The sequence below is a fragment of the Bubalus bubalis genome, chromosome 24 (assembly GCF_019923935.1).
Source record: "Bubalus bubalis isolate 160015118507 breed Murrah chromosome 24, NDDB_SH_1, whole genome shotgun sequence".
In the NCBI taxonomy this organism is placed as follows: domain Eukaryota; kingdom Metazoa; phylum Chordata; class Mammalia; order Artiodactyla; family Bovidae; genus Bubalus; species Bubalus bubalis.
In genome coordinates, this window is record NC_059180.1 from 8,353,037 (window position 1) to 8,380,145 (window position 27,109).

At 49.1% G+C, this 27,109-nt stretch overlaps 1 protein-coding gene across 4 annotated transcripts in view; it reads left to right on the forward strand.

Moving 5' to 3' along the window:
- The window catches only part of HIP1 (huntingtin interacting protein 1), a 137,390-nt gene that overhangs the window by 78,634 nt on the left and 31,647 nt on the right, over positions 1 to 27,109 (forward strand). For 3 of the 4 annotated variants that reach the window (XM_044936079.2, XM_006057114.4, XM_044936080.2), the window contains exons 2-7: positions 8,354 to 8,417; positions 14,245 to 14,387; positions 14,627 to 14,683; positions 19,373 to 19,453; positions 24,418 to 24,494; positions 24,944 to 25,005. In XM_044936079.2, coding sequence (XP_044792014.1) covers positions 8,354 to 8,417; positions 14,245 to 14,387; positions 14,627 to 14,683; positions 19,373 to 19,453; positions 24,418 to 24,494; positions 24,944 to 25,005 — 484 coding nt within the window. Of the gene's footprint in view, positions 1 to 8,353; positions 8,418 to 14,244; positions 14,388 to 14,626; positions 14,684 to 19,372; positions 19,454 to 24,417; positions 24,495 to 24,943; positions 25,006 to 26,789; position 27,109 lie in introns of those variants that run through there. The other variant, XM_044936081.1, reaches the window with a different exon arrangement.

Sequence of the window (27,109 nt, forward strand, 5' to 3'; positions counted from 1 at the left end):
TGGCAGACCGACCGCTGGGCCCTGCCAGCAGCTGTGTGCGTGACCTGACCATGGCCAGCTGCCCCTGCAGCCCCGGCCCGGGCCTGGCTCCCCACAGAAGCACGGCCTGAAGAGTTCCTGTTGGCGGCCACTGTCCTGAGGGCGCAGAGGACGGTGGGGGTGCCGGGGAGGGGGTAGGCTGGGGGAAAGCGGCCCTTCCTGCCGTGCCTGCTGATAATCGGCTCTCCGGAACCAGCCTGGGACACAGGGGCCAGCTGGGTCAGGAAGTGGCGTACAATGCCGCTCTTTCAGGGGAGACGCTGCGCGGTCTTAGGGCCTGTGTGATTCCAGGGGAATCTGGGGAACAGGCTGTTCTTGGAGGATGTTCTCTAACCTGGGCCGGAGGTGAGCAATGGAGCCCCAGACTTCCCACCCTCTGCCTGAGGTTCGGCCCCCCCCCAGGCATTGCCCAGCTCCAGACCCAATTATTTCCTTCAGAGGAGAGGGGAAAGAGAGCAGATTTCCTTAGGAGACCATGAATCACGTTCCTGGTGCTTTTTAGAGGCAGGCTCACCGGGAAGCAGTCATTAAGTCCTTAATGATTTGATGATTTATTAAGACTCTGTCCTGCCTTAGCAGCTGCAGGCCCACGAGGGCAGAAGCCAGGGTCCTCACCCTTGGGATTTTAATCTCGGTGCGGGAGGTGAGACGATATGCTTGTTGTCAAATGCATGAAGAGAAACGGGACTTCAAAAAGAAAAAAGGAATGAATTACAAAGGATTGGCCATCGATGCTTTGTGGTGATCTAAATGGGAAGGAAGTCTAAAAAAGAGTGGAATGTATGTGTACGTGTGGCTGATTCACTTTGCTGTACAAGAAACTAACATAATATTGTGAAGCGAGTATACTGCAATAAAAATTAATTTTAAAAAATTATTGGCCAAAGTGGCCTGGCAAATCTAAAGGAGAGATTCAAATTGCCGACATTCACTGTATCATAGAGAAAGCAAGGGAATTCCAGTAAAACATCTACTTCTGCTTCATTGACCATGCTAAAGCCTTTGACTGTGTGGATCATAACAAACTGAAAAATTCTTAAAGAGATGGGAATATCAGACCATCTTACCTGCCTCCTGAGAAACATGTATGCGGGTCAAGAAGCAACAGAACATTACATGGAACAACTGACTGGTTCACAATTGGGAAAGGAGTATGACAAGGCTGTATATTGTCACCCTGTTGATTTAACTTATATGCAGTGTGTCCACATGCATGCTAAGTCACTTCAATCGTGTTCAACTCTTTGTGATGCTATGGACTGTAGCCTGCCAGGCTCTTCTGTCCATGGGATTCTCCAGGCAAGAACAATACTGGAGTGGGTTGCCATGCCTTCCTCCAGGGGATCTTCCTGACCCAGGGATCCAACCTGTGTCTCCTACTGCTGGTGGACTGCAGGTGGATTCTTTACCGCTGAGCCACCAGGGAAGCCCATATGTAGAGTACGTGTGTGAAATGCTGGGCTGGATGAATCACAAGCTGGAATCAAGATTGCTGGGAGATATGCAAATGATACCACTCTAATAGCAGAAAGTGAGTGCGAACTAAAGAGCTTCTTGATGAGGGTGAAAGAGGAGAATGAAAAAGCTGGCTTAAAACTCAACATTCAAAAAACTAAGATCATGGCATGTGGTCCCATCACTTCATGGCAAATAGAAGGGGGAAAATGGAATCAATGACAGATTTTTTTTTCTTGGGCTCCAAAATCACTGTGGACAATGACTGCAGCCATGAAAATAAAGGACGCTTGCTTCTTGGAAGAAAAGCTATGACAAACCTAGACAGGATACTAAAAAGCAGCGTCATCACTTTGCCGACAAAGATCCGTATGGTTAAAGCTATGGTTTTTCCAGTAGTCATGTATGGATGTGAGAGTTGGATCCTAAAGAAGTGCCAAAGAATTGATGCTTTTGAATTGTGGTGTGGAGAAGACTCTTCAGAGTCCCTTGGACTGGAAGGAGATCAAAAACTGAAGCTGAAGCTCCAATAAAGGGAGTGAAGAGCCGACTCACTGGAAAAGACCCTGATGCTGGGAAAGATTGAAGGCAGGAGGAGAAGGGGCAGAGGATGAGATGGTTGGATGGCATCAGCAACTCAATGGACTTGAATTTGAGCAAACTCAAGGAGCGAACTCCACTGAAGGACTGAAGGACAGGGAATCCTGGTGTGCTGCAGTGCACCAGGTCTCAAAGAGTAGGACACAACTTAGTGACTGAACAACAACAAAGAGAGGTTTCCATGCCTCTGCCTGTATACTTCGTTTTTTTTTTTTAACTTGTTTTTGGCCGTGCTGGATCTTCATTGCTGCGTGCAAGCTTTCTCTAGTTGCAGCGAGTGGAGCTTCTCTTGTTTCAGAGCACAGGCTCTAGGCACATGGGCTCGGTAATTGTGGCTCATGGGCTTACTTGCTTTGCCACGTGTGGAATCTCCCCAGACCAGGGATCAAACCCCTGTCTCCTGCACTGGCAGGCAGATTCTTAACCGCTGGACCACCAGGGAAGTTCTACTTGTATACTTCTAATAATAGGAAATTCTCTTTTATGAGACAGCTTTAAACTTACCCAGAAACCGCCTCACAGTACTTCTACCCATTGGTCTAGTTTTGATCCCTGGAGTTATTCCTCCTTCCACATATCCACCTTTCAGAATATTGATATTCCTCTAAAATTTTTTCAGTCCCCATGTGCATCCCCGTCTAGGTCACTCTCTTCTACAAGTAGTTTAGTTTGTCAGTTTCCTTGATAATAATGTACAAAGTCTAACAGTGAATAGATAGTGTTTTACATGTGAATTTATCTTCATAGAGAGTTAGAACCATCCCCTCCCTCATTTTGAACACTGTGCTTCATTTAATACATCCGGAACTCAGACTTGCATTTTGATCAGCCACAGCACAATGTTGCTTTTATTAAGTTAGCAGCCAAATAAAACACCTAAATCATTGTCACAAGTGCTGCTCTGAGTCATATCTCCCCTGTGCCCTCTTTAGACCTAAATATAGGGAACTTCCTTTATACCTGCTGGATTGCATCTTGTGACGTTTCACCCATTTCTCCAGTCTGTGGACCTTGTCTGTGGTGTGGAGCGGGTGGCTGGTATGGGGTTTGTTATCCAGAGCCTGAGCTGTGGAGCCCCACTTCCAAGTCTGAGTTCTAGCTCTCCACTGGCTGGCGGAGGGGTCTTGGCAATTTACTTGGCCTTCCCCCACCCCACCCCAAATATTTATTTTCCTGCGCCGGGAGTCTTAATTGCAAATCTAGGTCCCTGAGAGTGAATGTGAAAGTCTGACTCTTTGTGACCCCATGAACTATAGAGTCCATGGAATTCTCCAGGCCAGAATACTGGGGTGGATAGCCTTTCCCTTCTCCAGGAGATCTTCCCAACCCAGGGATCGAACCCAGGTCTCCCGCCTTGCAGGTGGATTCTCTACCAGCTGAGCCACCAGGAAAGCCCGTGACCAGGGATCGAACCCAGTTCGATCAGTGACCAGGGATCAAACCCTAGTTCCCTGACCAGGGGTCAAACCCAGGCCGGCCAGTCCTATTGTAATTGTTTCATAGCCCACCTTACACCCGGTTCTTTCCATTTTCACGTCCACCCTTTAGATTGAGAGCTCCATTTCTTCTCTTCTCTGCTATTCATAGCTGCTTCCAGGACTTCCCTGGTGGTCCAGTGGTTAACACTCTGAGCTGTCAATGCAGTGGGCGTGGGTTCGATCCCTGGTCAGGGAACTAAGATCCCACATGGCCAAAAATATATATAGATAGCTGCTTCCTTCAACTCTTCCTCCAGCTGCTTCCGTCCTTTCCTGCCCGGCATGAGGCCCATTGCCCTTTCACCCCCACTGAGTGCCACCTCCCCTTCTGCTTTTATCCCCACTTCCGCCCTTGCACATGTGTGGCCCAAATGGCCCAACTGGTCCTCGTGTTCCCAGCTTTTCTGGAGCTGTGCTCCAGGATCTGGCCACTTGAATAGTATGACCTTGGGCAAGTGGGTGACTTAGCCTTTCTCGGCAACAATCATAGATGCCCCTCGAGTTCGTAGGCAGCGTCACTGAGAGGAGTCTGAGTGTCAGGGGAACACATGGGAGACAGACAGGTGACCCCCTTCTTTCTTTGTTAGTTTCCCTGAGCAGCATCACAGTTTCACAGGACAGGACATTTTCAGTTTTCTCACACACACAGTCTAGAGTTACAGACTCATGAGATATTCTTTAATGTGGCTTAAGGGAATTTAAAGGTTGTTTTTGTTTTGTTTCTTTGTTTTGTAAGTGAGGCTCATACTGACCACAAATTTGGGCAACTGGTCTTTGATCCGTCAGTATAAACAGATATTTGTGGACTAAATCTAAACCCCACCCATCTCAGCCCTCTCTCAAGACCCTGACTCAGTTTCTAGCATTTCCAACCAACAAAGATTTCTCTTTTTCCATCACAGCCCTTACAACACAGCCCTTAGAGCTGGCTGTCTCTCCCGACCCCCTAGGACCTGGCCACGTCCAGTTCACACCGTCCTGGATTTGAGTCTCTGACTGTCATCTTACATTTATTAGGTCCCTTATAATTCCTTATGAATGCAGGCAACCTTTAACGGCTCAGCAATTGTAGTCACTTTGCCCAGAGGTCTGTCTGCAGCCAGGATCCCATCATTGTGTCAGAGCCAGGAGAGAAACATAGTTGAAAGCGTGTGACTCGCCTGAGGAAGTCTGAAGAAAAGGGAATGGCCTGGGACAGGCCTGGAAGCAGAAGCCGAGAAACAGGTTCAAGGAAGGACTTGTGATGAGAAAGCTGGAAGCACTGGGCCTCCAGAGGACACGAGTGCTGCCTCAACGGGAGATTTGGGGCAATAAACTTTTTAAGCCAAAGATGCTGATTAAACACTTGAGATTTACTTATTTTCTTAATATTTTATTTATTTATTTGGCTGTGAAGTGAACTGAAATTCGCTCAGTCGCGTCCGACTCTTTGCAACCCCATGGACTATACAGTCCATGGAATTCTCCAGGCCAGAATACTGGAGTGGGTAGCCTTTCCCTTCTCCAGGGGATCTTCCCAACCCAGGGATCGAACCCAGGTCTCCTACATTGCAGGCGGATTCTTTACCAGCAGAGCCACAAGGGAAGCCCTTAAATGGGTCTTAATTGTGGCAAGCAGGATCTTTTTTTTTTTTTTAAGAGTCAGAGAAGGCTTATTTTATATTTTATTTATTTTTGGCTGTGCTGGATCTCTGCTGCTGCACAGGCTCTTCTCTAGTTGTGGCAAGCCGGGGCTACGCTCTAGCTGCACAGGCTTCTCGAATCACGTGGGATCTTTAGTATCAGAATGCAAACTCCAAGTTGTGGCATGTGGGATCTAGTTCCCTGACCAGGGATCGAACCCGGGCCCCATGCATTGGGAGCTCGGAGTCTTAGCCACTGGCCCACTAAGGAAGTCCTGGGAGTAAACTTCTTACCCCTTTCTGGCAGCATGTCTTATGTGAGATTCCTTCTGAACTGGTCTAACCATTGCACGGAGAGCCAACAACTGTGCTCAATAGCGCCCCCTGCCTGTGCTGTAGAAAAGAGGGAAGGAAGTGTCTGCCCTCTCCTTGTCTTCAGGGATGACTAAGCCTGATGGGGAAAGGATCCTGTGTTAATCTCTTGGGGCTGCCACAACCAATTACCACGTATCGGCTGGCTTAAAACAATAGACATTTGTTGTCGCAGTCCTGGAGGCAAGAAGGTCAAAATCAAGGTGCCAGCGGGGCCATGTTCCCTTTGGACATTCCATCCTGGCCTCTTCCTAGCTTCTGTTGGTTGCCGGCCGTCCTTCACATTCCTTGGCTTGTAGGCACATCCCTCTGGTGTCTGCCTCCATCTTCACATGGCTCTCTTCTCCCTGAGTGTCTGTGTCCCTGGGTTTTCACGTGGTTTTCTTATAAGTACACCAGTCATACTGGACTTGGGACCCACCCTAATTCAGTAAGACCTCGTAACTATCTCTGCAAAGACCCTATTTCAAATGACATCATGTTCACAGGTGCTGGGGGATTTGAACTCCAACGTGTCTTTTCTGTGGAGACACAATTCCACCTGTAACAGAGCTTATGCTGTTAAAGAATTTGAGTCTGGCTCACAGACCTATGTTTGTGAAACAAACTTATGGTTACCAAAAGAGTTGCAGGGGTGGTGGGGGGAGAGGTAAATTAGGAGTTTGCAATTAATATGTACACACTACTGTATATAAAAATAGGTAAACAAGGATTTCTCTGGCGGTTCAGTGGTTAAGACTTGGCACTTCCAATGCAGTGGGTGCCAGTTCGATCCCTGGTCAGGGAACTATGATCCCACATGCCACAGGGCAACTAAGCCCATGCCGCAGTGAAAACCTGGTGCAGCCAAAAGTAAAAATAAAGAAATTATCCTTAAAATTTTAGGTGTGATCATAATAATATGATGGTTAATATTCAGAATCTTTTTTTTTCTTTTTCCCTTAGAGATTTTTACTGAAATATTTGCTGGTAAAATAGCATAACACCTGGGATTTCCTGCAGATAATCCAGGGAGCAGGGGAATCAGTAACCAATGGTAAAAAGCCAAGGTCAGCACACCAGGCATGTGCTCAGTTGCTCAGTGGTGCCCAACTCTTTGCGACCCCGTGGACTGTAGCCCAGCAGGCTCCTCTGTTCGTAGGACTTTTCCAGACAGGAATACTAGAGTGGGTTGCAATTTCCTTCTGCAGGGGATCTTCCCGACCCGATCAAACCCGCCTCTCCTGCATTGGCAGGTGGATTCTTTACCACTGAGCCACCAGAGAGGCCCCAGGACACAAGAGGTGCAGGCCAAATCCAGACCACCTCCTGATTTGTAAATAAAGTTCTATTGGAATGCAGCCACAGTCGTTTATTTCTGTATCTCTGAGGCTGCTTTTTCACTCCAGTGGCAGAGTTAACAGTTGTGATGGAGACCATGTGACCTGCAGAGGCTAAAATATTTACTAATTGCCTCCTCACAGAAAATGTTTGTGACCCCTCATCCCTAAGAAAGCGTGTTTGGCTACAAGTTCATAATCATTGGTGCTGGGGACCGATTATATGAGGACTTATTAGACGGACCATTGCATTTGTGTGTGCTTGGACTTTTCCATAATGAAAAGTTAAAAAAAAAAAAGAAAAACGTGGGGCCAGTAATCTCACTCCTTATACTCTATTCCTTGGGAATGAAAGCATCGATTAATAAGGATATATGTATAAGAATGTTTACTAAAAGAGTTTAGTGGAAATAAATTGCTTCCCAGTACTGGTTGCTATAAATCACATCCACCCACACTGTGGAATATTATATCTTCTTAAAGAATGAGCCAGAGTTTTACCAGTTCACTTGGAAAACATTTCATGGGATATTTTCAAGTGATATTTTCAAGCAAGATGTAAAAAAGTCTGTGCATGACAGTCCCAGTTTTATAGGACAGTGACAAAGTTAACCCTTCAGAGTGTGGGAGTGTGTGTGTGCGCGTGTGCACACTCACGCAGGGGTACGTGTAGGGTGTACGTGTAGGGTACATAACAGGTTGTTAACCTGAGTTGGAATAGAATGACATTTGTGGAACGGAGCAAAACAGAAAAAGGCTGTTACTTCAAAAACCAGGCTACCTGATACCATCCTGCGCGCGTATGTAGAAATCATATTCGTATGTGTAATGTGCTTTGTTAACTTCAAGAGAGAATTATGATTCTGAAAACAACCGGAAGGAGTGAATATTTGTCATGCCTTATAAATAAAAGGGAGTTTGGTTGGAAGTTGGAAAGTGCCCAAGAGCAGGGAGACAAGAGAGGAGAGTGACCACTGTCGACCCGAGCCAGCTAGGGGAGGCTCCATGGAAGGTTCTAGCCGGGCGGGGGGTGCGTCCGGATGGTCTTTGAGCCACAGCCCCTCCCTGATCTCAGCGCCTCTTCCTCCTGCTCCCGGAGAAATAATGTTTCCCTGGGGGATGAAAGACATCCCTTTGTGCAGGCTTTAATTGCCATGTTGTTGTGCCAAGTGAATGAGTGGCAGGCGGGCGCAGCAGCTGGGCACAGCCAATGCCAGGCAGCAAAGCCCGCTGCCTTAGGACAGCCCGGGCCAGCTGGCCTGGGAGCGCTGCCCGCCTCTGCCCCCCACGGTGGGGGCTGGGGGCTGGGCCTGTGTGGGGACAGGGGGACAAGGGGGTCTGCAGGGAGAGAGGAGTCATTGGAGGGAGGGGCAGGGGCGGGGCGTCTGGAAGGGTCTCAGCCACTGTCAGAAGCTTATTCATCTCATCCTCCTTTTCCCCTTCCCCACCCCCACCTCTTGTTTTTCAGACTGTCAGCATCAACAAGGCCATTAATACACAGGTAGTGGCCGTCAAGGAAAAACATGCCAGAAATATCCTTTTGGAGGTTGCTCTGAAGACCGACCCCGAGGAGCATCAACTTGTGGGGACGGAAGTCAGGGCGAGACATCCTTGCTCAGCTGTAGGAATGGGCATCCCCCCACTGGCCAGGCCCCTGCAGGGTCTGAACAGTGTGGGTTGGCAGCAGCTGGCTTCAGAGCCCACAGCCCATCGGGGTGGAAGGGACCGCAGCAGCCATCCAGCCCGGTCCCGCTCCTCTCCTGTGACTTAGCTTTGCAGAACTGCCAAGACCTTTGAAGTTACTCTCCTTTGAGATGTTTCCTCGGGGCACTGGAGGTCTTTTCCCTTGTATCATCAAAGGACTCTGGCCCTGCACTTTGCCACCCTGACCACCCCCTTGGGGACCTGATCAAATGCCTTTCTCTGAGCATGAAAGCAAAACAGCAATCTGGGCAGCAGCGGTTGGCCTTAAGCCGACACAATGGCTCTACCATGGAAATATGAGCCTCTTAAGTGAGCTGGTTCAGCCCAAACCAGAGGGAAGAAGATGGGAAGGTCAGGGAGAACTAGGGCAGTGGTCCCCAACCTTTTCAGCACAGGGACTGGTTTCATGGAAGACGATTTTTCCACAGATGGGGCAGGGGGTGGTTTCAGGATGATTCAAGCACATTACACTTACTATGCCCTTTATTTCAGTTACTACATCAGCTCCACCTCTGATCATCAGGCAGTAGATCCCTGAGGTTGGGGACCCCAGGGTTAGGAAACTGATGATTTGAGGGTTTTCACCAAGTGCCCCCGCCACCAATGCAGAGTTGGCAGAAGCCTCAGCTTCCCCAGTGGCTCAGTGGGTAAAGAATCCGCGTGCAATGCAGGAGCTGCGGGTTCGATCCTTGGGTCTGGAAGATCCCTTGGAGGAGGAAATGGCAACCCACTCCAGTATGCTTGCCTGAAAAATCCCATGGATGGAGAGGCCTGGCGGGCTACAGTCCAAAAGGTCACAAAGAGTTGGACGTGACTGAGCAAGCAACTTAGCAGCAGCAGCAGATCATGCACGATAGGCCTACTGGGCAGCCACCATCCCAGGTCTGTGGCTTTGGAAAGAAGTACAGGCAGCACTCTGGCCAGTGGATCCCTCAGGAACTGCTCTTGAAGTCAAGTCCGGGTGCTGGAAGGCTGTTCCCCAGAGGCCGGAGGAGAGGCTGCCAGTGGGGAAACCTTTGTGTTTGCTGGGACAGAGTACGGGGCAGGGAGGCTGGGTTTCCATCTGGGCTGGGAAGCTGCTTCTTGCCAGGGTTCAGCAAGGCGGCTGCCCCACAGCTAGTCAGGTTGGCATAGCCTGTCTTGAAGCCGTCCCACCCCAGCCCCTCTGTGCAGGAGACCTGCCAGGTTAGAAGGCCAAGGAAGTGCAGTACTGTCAGGGCGATGCCCAGGAGAGGTCAGGCCCTCAGGAAATGTTGCTGGCAGCGTGTACTGCTCTTCAGTGGCAGGAAAGCAACTGTCTTTAGTGGAAGATGCTTTGGTTGGAATTAGGGCTTTGCTGTGAGATGGGGCTGTTGAACCCCTACCGGGTACCCCCTCAACCTGGCCCAGGGGTGAGCCTCGCCAGACCTTGCCCTTTTACTCCCTTGTCGCTCTACTGAGTCAAGAAAACCAAACCAAGAAAAGCCTTATTATTAGTGTCTTCCCAGATGGCTCAGCGGGTAAAGAATCTGCCTGCAATGCAGAAGACGCACTAGACGAGGGTTTGTTCCCTGGGTTGGGAAGATCCCCTGGAGAAGGAAATAGCAACCCACTCCACTGTTCTTGCCTGCGACATCCCATGGACAGAGGAGCCTGGTGGGCTACAGTCCATGGGTTTGCAAAGAGTTGGACACAACCAAGTGACTAATGCGTAAATCAGATTAGTGTCCCAGTTGGTTGTCTCAGAGAGTTACCCAGTCCTGACCCTTCTCTGTGAAGAATACCAGTCAGTCTGGCGCGAGATATGAAGTAAGAGACAGCTATCCTGGGCCAGTGTGCCCTTCTGAATGGGGTGTGAACACAGAGAGGGCCAGGGCACACCTTGCCAGGGAGGCACCCTGGGGTGATGGAAGGGACCTGGAGGCAGATTCCGGAATCCCGTCACTGGAGCTCTCTGACTTGCTCTGGGACTTTGAATGGGCCCAGTGAGGCCTCTGCAACCCTTAACTCCCTTGTCTGTCAAATGAGAGTGTTGGCCAAAGAAGCTTCCAGAAGCTAACATTCCAGCTCTGCCTTTCTGGGAGTCTCTCTGCTTCCCAGTTGCTAAGGGGTGAATAAACGTTGAAAAGATCCCCTCCACACAGAGTTTTAAAGCCTAAAGATCTCACAGAACATTTATTCTCTATAGGTACTTTTTTTTTAATTGGAGTATAGCTGCTTTATATAATTGTGTTTGTTTCTGCTCTACAGCAAAGTGAATCAACTATTCAGTTCAGTTGCTCAGTCGTGTCTGACTCTTTGCGACCCCAAGCCTAGCAGCACGCTAGGCTTCACTGTCCACCTTCTGCCAGAGCTTACTCAAACTCGTGTCCATCGAGTCAGTGATGCCATCTGATCATCTCATCCTCTGTCGTCCCTTTCTCCGCCCGCCTTCAATCTTTTCCAGCATCAGGATCTTTTCCAGTGAGTCAGTTTTTCGCATCAGGTGGCCAAAGAATCAACTGTATGTATACGTATAGCTCTAGCTTTTTTGAGCTTCCTGGCCACTTAGGTCACCACAGAACTTTGAGTGGAGTTAGCTGTGCTGTGCAGCGGGCTCTCATTCGTCATCTGACACAGAGTCGTGTGTATGTGTCAGCCCCCATCTCCCGATTCATTCCACTCCCTCATCCCCCCTGTCCTGTGTTCACACGTCCATTCTCTAGGTCTGTGTCTTATTTCTGCTTGGCAAATAAGCTCCTCTGTATCACTTTTCTAGAACCACATGCAAGCGATTTTATACAGTATTTGGTTTTGTGTGTGACTTATTCCACTCTGTATGACAGTCTCTGGGTCCACCCGAACATGTGGAAGCTGAACGACTGGCCTGTCATCGGCGTGCGGGGGCCACGCTGTCTTCTCTATCGTTGCACTTTTCCTGTGTGTGCTGCCACAGTGCACAGTCTTTATCAGTACATTCATAGAGCACCATCTCCCCTCGTTACCAGCTAAATAAGCATTGGGAGGCCTGGCTTCATTTAGAATTGCTGTTCAGACAGTCGTTTATCCTGGGTGCCTGACAGGTGAACAGGTTGGCATCCCCGACTGGTGTCCACTCCTGGAGGGCTGGGGAGGGAGTCTTATTTTTCTTTATATCCACGAGTGCCTGACGTGCATTGGATGCATTAAGATGCTTTTAAAATTAAAGACAGAGGGGTCTGCTTGCCTCTTTCCACGCCGGCGTGCGCAGCCAGCTCCATGCCTGCCCTAGCTCCTGTTTTGGCAGATTGCTCTTGGGTAAAGGGCTTCCCTGGTGGCTCACATGGTAAAGAATCTGCCTGCAATGCAGGAGACCTGGGTTGGATCCATGGGTTGGGAAGATCCCCTGGAGGAGGGAATGGCTACCCACTCCAGTATTCTTGCCTGGAGAATCCCCATGGACAGAGGAGCCTGGTGAGCTACAGTCCATGGGGTCGCAGAGTCAGACATGACTGAGCGACTAAGCACAGCAAAGGAGCCACAGTCTGCCTTGAGAAGTCATCTCAAGAGAGGGTAGGGGACTGTCTGTCTCTCCTCTTGGCTTCCTTCTAGTCCAAGGGGGCTGTGCTTGAGGTGAAACTGTTAAGTTATTTCAGAAATCCATCTTTAAGAACAAAGGCTGGGGGACTTACCTGGTGGTCTAGTGGCTAACACTCTGTGCTCCCAATGCAGGAGGCCCAGGTTCAAGCCCTGGTCAGGGAACTAGATCGCACAAACCACAACTGAGACCCAACACAACCAAATAAACAAATTAAAAAAAAATTTTTTTTAAATATTAGTTATTTATGTACTTATTTTTGGCCGTGCTGCGTCTTTGCTGCTGCTTGGGCTTTTCTCCAGTTGTGGCAAGCGGGGGCCGCTCTTCACTGAAGTGCATGTACTTCTCATTGCAGTGGCTTCTCTTCTTGGGGCGCACGGGCTCTGGGCATGTGGGCTCACTAGGTGGAGCTCCGTGGCTCTAGAGCTCAAGCTCAATAGTTGTGGCACACGGGCTTAGCTGCTTTGAGGCATGTGGGATCTTCCCGGATCAGGGATCGAACCCGCGTCTCATGCATTGACAGGCGGGTTCTTTACCACCGAGCCACTAGGGAACCAAAAAAAAAATTTTTTAAAGGGGTGATTTCAGCTTCCAGACCCAAAATTGTGTGTTCAAGGTGACCCCTCTCAAAATACAAATATCAGTCCCAGGAGGGAATTTTACCACACCTTCTGGCTCAGAAGCAAAGTAGCATGTCTTTCGGGTAAGTCCCATAGTTTCTAACCTGAGGCAAGTCTTTCCTAAATGGTGCAGTGCCTCTTACTAGAGCCTGAATGTGCTGTGCTGTGCTAAGTCGCCTCAGTCGTGTCTGAGTCTGTGTGATCCCATGGACTCTAGCCCACCAGGCTCCTCTGTCCATGGAATGCTCCAGGCAAGAATACTGGAGTGGGTTGCCATGCCCTGCTCCAGGGGATCATCCTGCATCTCTTATGGCTCTTGCATTGACAGGTGGGTTCTTTATCACTAGCTTCCACCTGGGAAGCTCAAGACAGGATTTGTACTTGGGGTTGATTGATGCCCAGATACTGGGTGTGTGAAGCCTGTACAAGCTTCCATCACAAAAGAAACGTGGAAATCCTCTACTTTCCTCCAAAAGGGTTCCCTAATTATGGAGGCCTGGAGGTCTGTTAAAATCACTCAAGGCCAGAAGGACATTTATTAAACGCAAACAGTGGCAGGTGGTCCATGGGTGGCAGGTGTGTTTGAAATTGGATCTAGGGGGCAGAATCCTGCACACAGGGAATTTAGGTGTTTGAAGATGACGGTACCCCTGAGTGAGGCCAGGAAGATTTTTAGAAGATGCGGAATGAAAGAGTCGTTTTCTTTGATTTGTTTTGCTGTGCCACAAGGCATACGGTATCTTAGCTCCTTGACCAGGGATCAAACCAGCGCCCCCTGCAGTGGGAGCACATAGTCTTAACCCCTGGAGTGCCAAGGAAGTCCCAAGAGTCATTTTAAATTTAGAGAAAATATTAATACATTTTAAACAAAGACTGCCGCTTTCAGGGTAAGAGCAGAGTGGCTCTTAGAGGAATCAGGTGCTACTTGGAAGAGGAACCAAGGTGTCAGTAGCCAGGGCCCTTGAAGAACTGAAGCACACCCTTTGAGTAGTGGATAAGAGGGAATTTTCAGAAGCTGTATTGTGTTGGTAAAATATTAGCTGCAGTTATGTCCCCCTCACAGGCCCCATCACAAACTCAGCAGATCTAAAGGGCAGAGTCTCCCTTCCCACAGCAAAGCCCTAATTCCAACCAAAACATCTTCCCACAGCAAAGCCCTAATTCCAACCAAAGCATTTTCCCACGGAAGGTCAGCCAGGACCACTGCTGGCCCAGAACTTACTTTGCAAATTAGAAAAAGTCACTCTTCCCAAGAGACCGCCGTCTCTGGGGAAATCATCTAATAAAATGAATATTAGAATAAGGTGCCTTTTTGCCATCCGTCAAAAAATTGCCAAGATAACCTACCCGGATCCTCGGTGCTTTTGTTACGAGCGGCGCCCCCTGCTGGAGAGTGCTGAATAAGGCACCACGCCCGTGGCGGCCTGCTGCAGGCCCCGCCCGGGGTTGGTGCCCAGGCAGGCCCCATCCGTGCCTTTGTTTTCCATGACCCTCCCTCACCGTGCATACTGGGCACCCACCACGAGAAGGGAGCGCAGACCTTTTGGTCTGTTGTCAACCGGCTGCCCCTGTCCAGCAACGCAGTGCTCTGCTGGAAGTTCTGCCACGTGTTCCACAAACTCCTCCGGGATGGACACCCAAACGTGAGTGCCTGCGGCTGCGGTGGATGGGCAGGGAGCCTGGGACCCACGTGGGGAAAGCGCAGTTGCCTGAGTCACAGGGGCCACTGTCCACTCTGGCACTGCGAATGGCAGCTGCCCCCATCTCCTGGCCTTCTGGGTACCAGTCTCAGAGATGGGTTCATCTCTCACGTCCCCTTCTCTGCCCCACCCCAGGCCCGCCTTTCACCAGCCTCTCTCCTCTCCTTGTCTTCCCTCTCCAGGTTCTCAAGGACTCTCTGAGATACAAAAGCGAATTGAGCGACATGAGCCGGATGTGGGTGAGTCTGAGCCCGCTCCTTGGGGCCACCTGCACTGCCTCGTCCTTCCCCAGAGGCCACAGAACAAGGAGTGTGGGATGAAACAAAGTCATCTCTTTCACCTTGTTTCGGATTTCTCTCACAAGCCTCAGGGAGGGGTTCGGGGATGCCCGAACATGGAACCATGTTATTCAGTCTTCCCTGGAGTCCCTGGAAACTGTTGGGAGGTTCCAGGACCAGGGATTTTATCCTGCCAATGGAAGCTCATATCCCAGTGGTCTCTGGGCACTGGGATCCCTTGGCAATGACACTGTCATAGTTCCTACTTCTTTCCTTCTCCTGGTCCCATGGGGGTCACAGCACCTTGAGAACTGGCATTCCCAATCTGAATGCCAGTGGATTTTCTTTCCTGGTTGGGGATTCTCGGTGCCTTAAGAAGAGGGAGGAGGTAGGTGGCAAGATCTGAATGGGTTTAAAGAGTGTTTTTGTAAACATACCAGAATCTCTCTAGATTCAAGGAGTATGTGTAAGAACGGGAGGTAACCTGCTCTTTGAAGAATCTTCCCAGTGGACGCTGATGTGTCTTTTTGTCCCACTGGATAAGAACTGCTATGTTAGCCCTTTCCTTAAAATTCTTACCTGTCTCTGTCTGCACTCACAAAATGTTAGCAATTATGTAGTCCAATCTACCCATTATAGATGAGAAATACAGACCCAGAGAGAGGAAGCAGCTTTTGTCTCCTGCACTGCAGGCAGACGCTTTACCATCTGAGCCACCAGGGAAGCCCTTCCTAAGTCACAAGACTAGTTAACCTGAACAGAGCAGAGGTTTATCCCCAAATCTTCCACCTGTATGCTAGAGAGTTTTGTTACATTTCTGTAACATGGAAAGCTTAGGTCTTTTTATTTTTTGTAGAATTTATCTGGTATATATTTTTCCATCCTTTTACTTATAAGTTTTTATATTTTAAATATTTTTTACATGTATATGTATTGCATTGTGGCTAGAGAATCAATATCATGTTGATATTTCAAAGTTTTTTGAGCCTTGCTATATGAGCTAGTTCATGGTCAGTTTTTCTTTAATTGAACTGTAATTGATTTATAATATTAGTTTCAGATGTACTGCATAGTGACTTTTCTGTAATCTTTTGTCTTAGAAATATATTTGTCAATAGCATTTAGTTGGATTCTTTAAAAATTCAAGATGGCAGTCTTTGTCTTTTAACAGGACCTTTACTCTGTTTACATTTATTATAATGGATAATATCTTTAGACTTACATCTCCCATCTTATTTTATGCTGTTTGTCCTATCTGTTTTGTTTCTATTTCTCTCATTGTTTACCTTCTTTTGGATTGATTGGGTATTTTCTTTCTCATTCACTTTCCCCCTCATTACTAGTGGGAAGATACAAAAATAAAAGCAGAGGTGTTTGTTTTTTTTTTTTTTTAATCTGTTGACAATGTTATCTAAAAATGAAAAGGGTCTGCTTAGGTTTTCATTGTCTAAAGTTCATGTCTTTGTTTCCTGTATAGCACAAAGACCTTAGAATATTTTAACACCATTCGTTCCCTCGAGCTGTTGTCGTATATTTTAATTTTGGTTGTTTTTAGACCCCATATTTTATTTTAATTGTTGTATTTGGTGCTCTTCATTTCCTGTTACATCTCAGAGCATGCATTTGGGATCTCTTTCTTTCTGCTTAAATTATTTCCTTTAGAACTTCCTTTAGTGAGAGTCTGCTGGTGGGAAACAAGCACTTTTGCCTGATGGAGAATGTCTTTATTTCACCCTCATTCACGGGAGATATTTTCTCTGACTTAAGAATTCTGGGATGATAGTTCTTTTCTTTTAGTACACGGAAGATATTAGTCAAGATACCCTTCCATTGGCTTATGGCTTCCTTCATTCTTATTAAGTCTGCTGTTAGACTCATGATTATTCTTTGAAGCTAATCTGTTGTTGGTTTTTTTTTTTTCTGTTTTCAAGTTCTTATTATGTATCTAGGTGTGAATTTAGTTTCTTTGGACTTCTTAAGTCTGTAGATTATTATCTTTAATTAGTTTTGAAAAATCCTCATTGTCTTCTCAAATATTGCCTTTGCCTCATTCTGTCTTTTCCTCTGAGACTCTGGTTAGCAGTATTTTCAACTTTCTCACCCTATTCCCCGTGCCTTTAAACCACTATTTCATTCTTTTCCTCCCTGTTCGCCTCTGTACTGCATTCTGGATAATTTCAGTAGATCTAGTGTTCATTTCACTTATTCCCCCTTCAACAAGGTCTAATCTGTTGCTAAACCTCTCCATAAGGTTTTCAGTTTTAGTATGGTTATCATTTCTTGGAATTTTAGGTTTTGCTTTGTTTTCAGATCTGCTTGGCATTCTTTATAATTTATTGTGCCCTGCATATATTTTAAAACAGTCTCTAATTTACTTAGGCTTATTAAATACATGATTTCGTATATCACTTTTTATACTTCCAGTATCTAAAGTCCTTAGAGATCTGTCTCTGCCATCTGTTGTTTTGGTGAATTTTGCTCATGCTATGTGCTTTCTTCTTGTGCTTAGTTATTTTTCTCCTGTGAGTTGCTCATTTTCCTGGACACTTTTTTCGGTGGGAATTCTCTGAATTCTAACAAAGGCAGGTTCCTCCCGAGAGAATTGGCATTTGCATCCATTGAGATCACTCTAAATTAAATTCTCAGCTTAAAAGTTTTATGAATTCTGAGCAGATCCCCTTGATAACTGGCTCACGGTTCAGTTCTTGGAAGCAGTTTTTCCCTCCCTCTGATCACAGCAGTGGTTTCGGGCAGTGGATTTTCTTTGCAGTCCTCGGGGGGACTCCTTCAGCGCAGAACATGTGTGTTATTTCCAGTTTACCCTTAATTCCCCTGCACCAGGAAGGCAGTCGGCTCTTGCACTACACTCTTGAACTTGGGCAGGTGAGAGCCCTGCCTCCGGTTCACCACCTGGCCCTGGAGACTCAGAAAACCAAAACTCGGGTTCACTTGGTGTGAGAAAGTATCTCCCCTCCCCCATTTTGACCCCATCAAGCCATTTGCTCTCTGAATATCTGAATTACTCAGTTCCTGGCCTGAAGATTCCTTACTCTCTTGCTAGTTCACTAATACCTTCAAAGTGTTTTTAATGTCTCACTCAATATTGTAAGTCGTTTTCAGTGGGAAGGTCAGCCCAGGTACCTAGTCCCCCTGCCTTATCCAAAATATAATTCTTCTATGTGGTCTGTCTCTTCCATTTGACTAAGACTTTCTGAACTTAGAAGCCTCTTTTACTTTTTTTTTTTTCAAAGCAGCTTTGTGACTCCATGGACTACAGAAAGCAGTTTTAGGTTCACTGAAAAATTGAATGGGAAATACAGAGATTTTCCATGTACCCAGCATCCAGACATGCATATAGCCTCCTCTGTTATCAGCATCCTCTGCCACAGTGGTGAATTTGCTGCAATGAATGAACCTGCTGACACGTCCTTTGTAATCACCAAAGTCTGTAGTTTACAATACAGTTCACTCATGGTTGTCATACATTCCTTGTTGTTGTTATTGTTTAGTCGCTAAGTCGTGTCCAACTCTGTGACCCCTTGGACTGTAGCCCCCCCAGGCTCCCCTGTTAATGGAATCAGTTCAGTTCAGTTCAGTGGCTCAGTCGTGTCTGACTCTGCGACCCCATGGACTGCAGCATGCCAAGCTTCCCTGTCCATCACTAACTCCTGGAGCTTACTGAAACTCATGTCCATCAAGTCGGTGAGGCCATCCAACCATCTCATCCTCTGTCACCCACTTCTCCTTCTAACCTCAATCCTTCCCAGAATCAGGGTCTTTTCCAGCGAGTTCGTTCTTCGTATTAGGTGGCCAAAGTATTAGAGCTTCAGCTTCAGCTTCAGCATCAGTGCTTCCAATGAATATTCAGGACTGATTTCCTTTAGGATGGACTGGTTGGATCTCCTTGCAGTCCAAGGGACTCTCAAGAGTCTTCTCCAACACCACAGTTCAAAAGCATCAATTCTTTGGCTCTCAGTCTTCTTTATGGTCCATGGAATAGCTCTATAATTTTACCTTTTCCAGATTCCATATAGTTGAAATCATATAGTATGTAGTCTGAATTTTCAGACTTAGGTCCATTTTTTTAGTTGAATTGTTTGGTTTTTTATTGTTGAGTTTTAAGAGTATATTTGTACATTTTAGATAACTGTCTTTTATGAGATACGTCCTTGGCAAATATTTTCTCCCAGTCCGTGGCTTATCTTCTCATTCTCTTGACAATGTCTTTTGTAGAGCGGAAGTTTTTAATTTTAATGAAGCCGAACTTATCAATTATTTCTTTCATGGTTTGTGTCTTTGGTGTTATGTCTAAAGAGCCTTTGCCATACTCAAGGTCACCCAGGTTTTCTCCTCTGTGATCTTCTAGGAGTTTTATAGTTTTGTATTTGACATTTCAGTCTCTGATCCGTTCATCTTTCACTTTTCAACCCTTGTACATTTTCCCATGATGATCTCTGGTGGTTAGGCTGAAGATGACTTGCTTGCAGTGTCCTTTTTTATATTTTCCAAATTTTCAACAGGGGTATATGTTATTTTCATACTCAGGAGGGAAAAAAAATATATATTCTTTTAAAAAGACGTCCCAGCTGTAGGTCTTTCAACCCAAAGTTCTCAGTGTTGACAGCCTGCTTTCTTTCCTCTTCGTCAAAGGGCCACCTGAGTGAAGGGTATGGGCAGCTTTGCAGCATCTACCTCAAACTGCTGAGAACGAAGATGGAGTACCACACCAAAGTGAGTCTTTTCAGCAATTCTGCCGGCCCTGCCAGCCACCCCTCACAGACCACCCCGCCCCCGCCCCCGCCCCCGCCCGGGCTGTCCCGTCTCCTCACACCTGGCTGGGCTTTTTTGGTTTGTTTTTCGGCCATGCTGGGCCTTGGTTGCAGCATCAGCTTCTCTCTGAGGCACAAGGACTTCTCTTGTGGAGCACAGGCTCCAGAGCGCGTGGGCGTCGTTGCCACAAGACATTTGGGAGATTAGTTCCCCGACCAGGGATTGAACCTGTGTCCCCTGCATTGGAAGGTGGATTCTCAACCAGTGGACCGCCAGGGAAGTCCCCCCAGCCATACTTAATTGTCAGGTTTTCCAGGTAATAGGACAGTCTGGCTTTTCAGGGAATGTTCACACCGTATCCCAGCTGTGTGAGAGGAAACATTTTATAAAGTGACCACAGTCAGAGGGATGTGGCCTGGGATTTTGGCCCGGGTCCTTTGTACCTTTTGTTTCTCATTTTGCAAAGCGAGAAACCTGATCCACCAAGTGTGTTCATTCGCTAAGTCACGTCCAACTCTTTGTGACTCTGTGGACTAGCCCACCAGGCTCCTTGGTCCATGGGGATTCTCCAGGCAAGAATACTGGAGTGGGTTGTCATTTCCTACTCCAGGGGATCTTCACAACCCAGGGATCAAACCTGCGTCTCTTGTGTCCCCTGCACTGGCAGGTGGATTCTTGACCACTAGCGCCACCTGGGAAGCCTGATCCACCAGGTGGCCTTATGAAAATATTTCAGAAGTACTGACTTGACGTAATAGAAATAACTCCTTCCATTCATACAATAAGTGTCCACACAGGACCTTCTGCTCAAGATATGACTTTAGTATTTCTTATATACCTAATGCATATAAAAGTATGTGCCAAGTGGCATATAAGGATAAGGAGAAAGGGTCTGCTCTTTAGGAGTTCACAGATCCATTGGGGAGAGAAGCTTACACACTTGCAGTAGCTGTATAATAGTGCCAGGTGTGTGCCTGCAGAAAAGTGCCAGGGATGTTTCGAAAAGGTGGGGGTTGGGGCTTGATGTGATCCTCAAAGGGTGGGCATGATGGCAATAGGAGGTAAGGAAGAATGGCCCGCCAGGTGGGAGGGGAAGTGGCCTGAATTAGGGAGCTGGCAGTGGAAATAGAGAAAGAAAGAAACCTAAGAAGAAATACCATAACTTGGTGTATTTATCTCCAGTATCTTTTATATACTCAAGGGGTATCTTTGATTCATGCAAACCATCCTTAGTTGATTCAACCTTTTTTGAATATCATTTAATCTTCACAAGAGCCCTATAAACATGTATGATCATATCCTAGGAAAGTGAAACTCAGATGGTGGCTGGGTCCCTTAAGGGCCTGAATCAGAAAGCTCCTCGGTGGTGAGGTGGGATTCTAACCTCGGCCAGGTCGATGTAGAAGCTCATGGTATATCACTGAGGGTCTACCCTGGGCTAGGGCGAGGTGAGGTTCTGGAGAGAAAAAGAGGGATAGACATTGCTGCTGCCTTTGGGAGTCTCAGTCTGGTTGGGAGGGAAGAAGGAGGGCCCACAGAAGTGAGTCGGGGGTGTCTTGCCCAGGTTCGGGCAACCAGGTGGGCTTCTAGGAGGTGGTGGCAGTTGAGCTCAGCCTCAGGGCGTGACAGTTACCTGTGCTGGACACACATCAGCCCAGAGCTTAATGACTTAAAACAACAGCAGTCTTTTGTCTCTGGCATTCTGTTGGTCTGGGGTTCCACAAGGGCTTGGCCAGCAGTTCTGGCTGGGAGTTTCCCATGCGGTTGCAGTCAGATGCCAGCTGGAGCTGAAACGGTGGGGGGCTGGCCTGGCATCTCTTCATGAAGTCTCAGCACTAGTCAGGGCTTCCTTGCAGCCTGGTGAGTTGGCCAAGAGAACAGGTAGAGTGCATGGCATTTAGATGACCCAGCCTCTGAAGTCACAGGGTGTCCCTCCCACCATCCTATGTTGGCAGAGGCCGTCACAGAGGTTCCCAGGGTCACAGGGAGGGGACTGTCATCACTCCAGGTGGAATATCAGGGTCACATCATAAAGAGAGGGTGTTGAATGGGATATGTCACTTCAACCACAGTTCGCCCTCTGGTCCCACCGTTCCCATCTCTCTCTGCCTGCTGTGGAGTACTTTTTCCCCCTTCTCCAGACCCCAGGCTGCCACTTAGCAGGTAGAGAGGAAGGGGCAATGAGGAAGGGCAGGATGGGTGTTCCTGGCAGTGGATCAGCTGAAGACATAAGGGCAGGAGGCCCAGGACACTGGCATCCACGTGGCACTATCAGGAGACCCACGTTAGTGCAAGAAGCAGGCAGGGTGGAGAGCGACAGGTGCCTGGGCTGGTGTGTGAGGTCATCCATTCAGTGTGGAGGATGACTTGGGAAGAGCTGGGCTGTCGGTGTGAAAGATGGGGAGAGCCAGGTTTAGACAGTTATCTCTGGGACAGACAAGGGTCAGGGACTTCCTGAAGATTGGCAGGAAAGGGAGGAGAGACGGGGACAACAGCTGGAGGAAGATGTGGGGCCGTGGGAAAGACCTGGAGCACGGGATGCGGGCAGGAGCCTAAAAGGCAGATGGAGTCGTGGGTGCTCAGCACTGTGGGTTCCTGGAGGACCAAGAGCAGGAGTGCGTGTCTCCCTTGTCCCGTGTGTGGCCCAGCATCTAGCTCAGAACAGGGGCTCAAGCAGGATTTGTTGGGGTGTGCGTGAGAAAGAACCAGAAACTGCTGCTGCTGCTGCTAAGTCGCTTCAGTCATGTCCGACTCTGTGCGACCCCATAGATGGAAGCCCACCAGGCTCCCCCGTCCCTGGGATTCTCCAGGCAAGAACACTGGCGTGGATTGCCATTTCCTTCTCCAAGGCATGAAGGTGAAAAGTGAAAGTGAAGTCGCTCAGTCGTGTCCGAATCTTAGCGACCCCATGGACTGCAGCCTACCAGGCTCCTCCGTCCATGGGATTTTCCAGGCAAGAGTACTGAAGTGGGGTGCCGTTGCCTTCTCCAACCAGAAACTAGATTGGTTCAAATAGCACACAGGGAGGGGCTGATCCTGAGTCAGGAAGGAGGTGGCGACTCCTCTTTGAAGCTGGAGGAAGGGCAGGGCAGGTGGGTACCTTTGAAGCAGGGAAGGGAGTGGGAAGCAGGATGCCGAGTTTTGATATAAGAAAGCGAGCACGTGACGTGGTGAGGTGCCGAGGGTGATGGCGTGGGATCTGGGTACCAGGTGCAGAATCGGGCAGTCATTGATGGAAAGGGGAACCAGTGGGCCAGTAGCAAGGACTGTTGGTTGCTCAGTCGTGTCTGACTCTTTGCCACCCCATGGACTGTAGCCCACCAGGCTTCTCTGTACTTGGAATTCTTCAGGCAAGACTACTGGGGTGGGTTGCCATTTCTTCCTCCAGGGGATCTTTCTGATGCAGGGATTGAACCCGGGTCTCCTGCATTACAGGCTGATTTTTTACCATCTGAGCCACCAGGGAAGCCTCAGCAAGGGCTGTTAAGGGGCAGTGGAGCTAGAGAGCAGGCTTCCCTGCTGGCTCAGTGGTAAGGAATCCCCCTGCAGTGCAGGAGCCTCAGGAGACATGGGTTTGACCCCTGGGTAGGGAAGATCCCCTGGAGGAGGGGCACGGCAACCCACTCCAGTGTTCTTGCCTGGAGAATCCCATGGGCAGAGGAGCCTGGCGGGCTATAGTCCATAGGGTCGCAAAGACTCATACATGACTGAAGTGACTTTGGCACTCACGCAGAGCTGTAGAGCGCAGTTACATAGTGATGAATTGTGAGTCATTCTCCAGGGAGATGGGTAGCTGGTCTGAGACACAGAGCATGTGACAACGATCCAGACTCACTGGGCTTCACGGCAGTGTGGTGTGAGGACCGGCAGGAAGAAAGATGAGGGCGAGGTGCCATAGATGCCATAATGTCCAGACCCAGTGAGGAAGTGAACACAGCCAGAAGGGGGCGATAAAGGAACCGGCTTGGGGACTTCCCTTTGGTCCAGTGGTTAATACCCCGCGCTTCCAATGCAGGGAACGTGGGTTCGATCCCTGGTCAGGAAACCACATGCTGCATGGTGCGACCAAAAAATAAAATCGATTAAAAAAGAAAAAAGCAACCGGCCTGAGTCTCTGAGGCAGAGGAGCCGGGGTGGCGGGCCTCAGGACAGGAGGGTGTTACAGCCAGAGACGGAAGTGCCCAAGTGGAGGATTTCTGTCTTCAGAGCCTGAAGAACTCACCCTGGAATTTAGAGCCCCCTTGTGGGCTGGCCACCATCTCTCTGTGCTCCCCTCCACCTGCCGGCTGCCCTGTGTTCCCTCCGCTCCGGGCAGACCACACTGAGAAAGACAGGAGACTATAGATACTCAACAACTGTGCTTCCTGTAATCTTCTCCAACCTTCAAGTTTGTTTTACTAATTCTGTTTTGCTGAAGTTAATGTGAGAATCAGTTTGCCTGGCCCTGAACTCACAATAGAAGCTTCTGGAAGTGGTCAGAGGCCAGCAGGACACCTGGATAGGGTTCAGAATGTATTGGGGATAAGCAGAGGCTACACTGCCTGCCTGGTGTGGGTGTCAGGTTGAGGACCGCCAGCAGTCACGCGCTGGGTGTCCTTGCCCCAGGGAGACGATGTCCATGGTACAGGCTGCGGGAGTGGGGCCCTCCTTGGGGTCCCAGGGATGGGATGGAACCTTCCCTCTAATGACGGGTGGGGGGTGTTCTTTGCTGTGAGCCAGCCGATCACGGGACCTGTGTGTGTGTGTGTGTGTGTGTGTGTGTGGTTGTGAGCGTGGCCACACTCCCCAGGGAGCATGCAGGCACCCACACCAAGCAGAATCCAGCCTGTTGCTGCCGGAGCTCAGTGGGGCTTGGTGTGCGTGATGTCAGCTGTAGAGCTCGCTCTCAGGGTGCCCTGTTCTGACTTCCTCTGCCTCCCTCCCAGAACCCCAGGTTCCCAGGCAACCTTCACATGAGTGACCGGCAGCTAGAGGAGGCCGGAGAGAGTGATGTCAACAACTTGTAAGTGGCCGACCTCACGCCCTGGACGGAGGGGTACGGGAGCTTGTGTAGGTCTTCTCACTTTCAGTTAGGGTCACAGAGGGCCTGAAGGCAGGGCCGGTGGCCGAGGTGGGGACAGAGCCGCTAAGTGACTTGACCTAGGGGCCGCTTACTGCTGGTGCCTCGCCCAGAACCCTTCCAGGGTGTTTTCTGCTCCAGGCCTCCCTTCTCTGTGCCCCTCTGACCTCCCAACACAGCGTGGAACCTGCCCGCTTTCTCTACCGCTGTCACTGTTGAATTCGCCCTGCTTGATCTTCCAACAGCCTTAATATCCACTTAGGTGGGGGCTGAGACTTAGAGCTGGTATGTGTGCTTGCGCGTGCACACCAGTGCACGCATGCTTTGGCAGCAGCACGGGTACACTGGCCTTTGGGCCGTGGAGTATAAGCTCTCTTTCCTCTTGGGTCCAGTTTCCAGCTGACAGTGGAGATGTTCGACTACCTGGAGTGTGAACTTAACCTCTTCCAAACTGGTGAGTCTCTCCCTCCCGTCTGGCCCAGGCTTTCCTGGCCATCACCTGACCCCCAGACTGGTTCCCTCCTGGGAACAGCCAGCCCAGCCCCACCTCTCCGTACAAGTTGTGCAGCACAGGCCAGGAGGATGGAGCTGCCCCACCGCGTCTGTGCCCTCGGCCCTGGTACAGGGAGAGGTTGAAGCCCAAGGGCATTCTCAGAGTCATGTGACCAGAAGGGCTGCAGTTCCCCACCACATTGGCCTCCCTGCTAAGCCCAGGCCTCCAAGAGTCCAAAGACACTTCCAGCCTCTCTGACAGTCCCTGGACTGTGGCCCCAGCACTGGCTGGTCCTTTGGCCCAGACCTGTCTGCCGCTCAGCTGGGCTGGCCCTCTTTCTGCCCCAGCATTCCATGATACTTGGCTCTGTTTCCATATGCCTCGATCCCTTGGGTTATTAGCAATATATGTTGAGCGCCTCCTCAAAAATCAGGAACTAGGCCCTGCTCACCTCTGTTCTAGCCCTGTGCCTGTCACTGCAAGTGCTCAACAACCAAGTTCAAGAACACTTGCTTTCTAGATAAACATCAGTGAAGAAACAGCAGGTGAACAGAGTTCATAAACTGGTGTCAACATCCATCTGAATGCTCTGGGGTGAATTAGCTAGAGTTTTCTAGAGAGAGCTATCAGAGTCTTTGCACACACTCCTCCATGGTTGAATGCTGGTGGTTTTCTCATCCTGGAGAGAGTGCTGATTTGGAATCAAGAGCCTCCTCTGCACGTCTCCCCACCCCCGTCCATCCTCATTCACCTCTTGGTGGTGTTGGTTTAGTCACTAAGTCATGTAACCCTGTGGACTGTAGCCCCTCAGGCTCTTCTGTCCATGGGGATTATCCAGGCAAGAATACTGGAGTGGGTTGCCATTGCCTTCTCCAGGGGATCTTCCTGACTCAGATCAAACCCACGTCTCCTGCATTGGTAGGCGGGTTCTTTACCAGCCACCAGGGAAAAGCCCATTCACCTCTTATGAGCCCAGAAACTGAGAGAAATGGGATTGGAAGTCTATCCAGCTTCTAAGTCTTAGTCTGTGCCCTTGTAAGATTTGGATCAGAACCTTCGGAAGAGGGTGCCCCAGGTTTTCAACTGTGGGAAACGTGGGCCAGTTACAAGGAATGTTGATTGGATGCACCTTCAGTGATTCTCACAGTGTGGTCCCTGGACCAGCAGCATCCGCATCACCTGAGAACGTATTGGAAGCACACGTTCTCAAATCCCATCCCAGATCTTCTGAATGAGAATCTCTGGGTGTGGGACCCAGTCATCTGTTTTAACGAGCTCCCCAAGTCTGCACTGTCCAGTATGGTAGCCAATAGCCACCTGTGACTATTTAAATTAATTACGATTAAATAACATTAAAAGGTCAGGGCCTCCGTTGCACTCATCACAGTGCAGGCACTCTGCAGGCACACGTGGCTGGCAGTGGTGGACAGCGCCCTTCCATCACCGCAGAATTCTCCTGGAGTGATCCTTCCAGGGGATGCTGATACATGTTACAGTTTGAGAAGCACTGAGTTAGAAAATACAGTTTCCACCCTGGCTGCTTATTGGAATCACCTGGTGGGGGGGCGCTTTTGACCCCCACTAATGCCCCAGCCTTGCGTGCATGCATGGGTGCTCAGTCGTCTCCGACTCTTTGCGACCCCATGGACTGTAGCCCACCGGGCTCCTCTGTCCATGGGATTTCCCAGGCAAGAGTACTAGAGCGGGTTGCCATTTCCTTCTCCAGAGGCATCTTTCCGACCCAGGAATCGAACTCGATCTCCTGCATTGGCAGGCAGATTCTTTATGGCTGAGCCACCCGGGAAGCCTCGCCCCCACCTTAGCCTAGACCAATTAAAACAGAAGCAGGGATGAAGGAGCTGCAGGCAGACATGAGTCGTCTTTGTGTTTCCCTGGGTGATCTAATCAGTCTCCAAGCCAACCCGAAGAACCACTGCAAGTTGCTATGCCACTTATAGGACATTCTCATTTAATCCTTACAAGACCTCCTTATAAGACCCTAATGAGGAATGTGCCGTTAGAACCATCTGCGTCTCACGGAAGAGCGCCTGGAGGCACCGAGAGG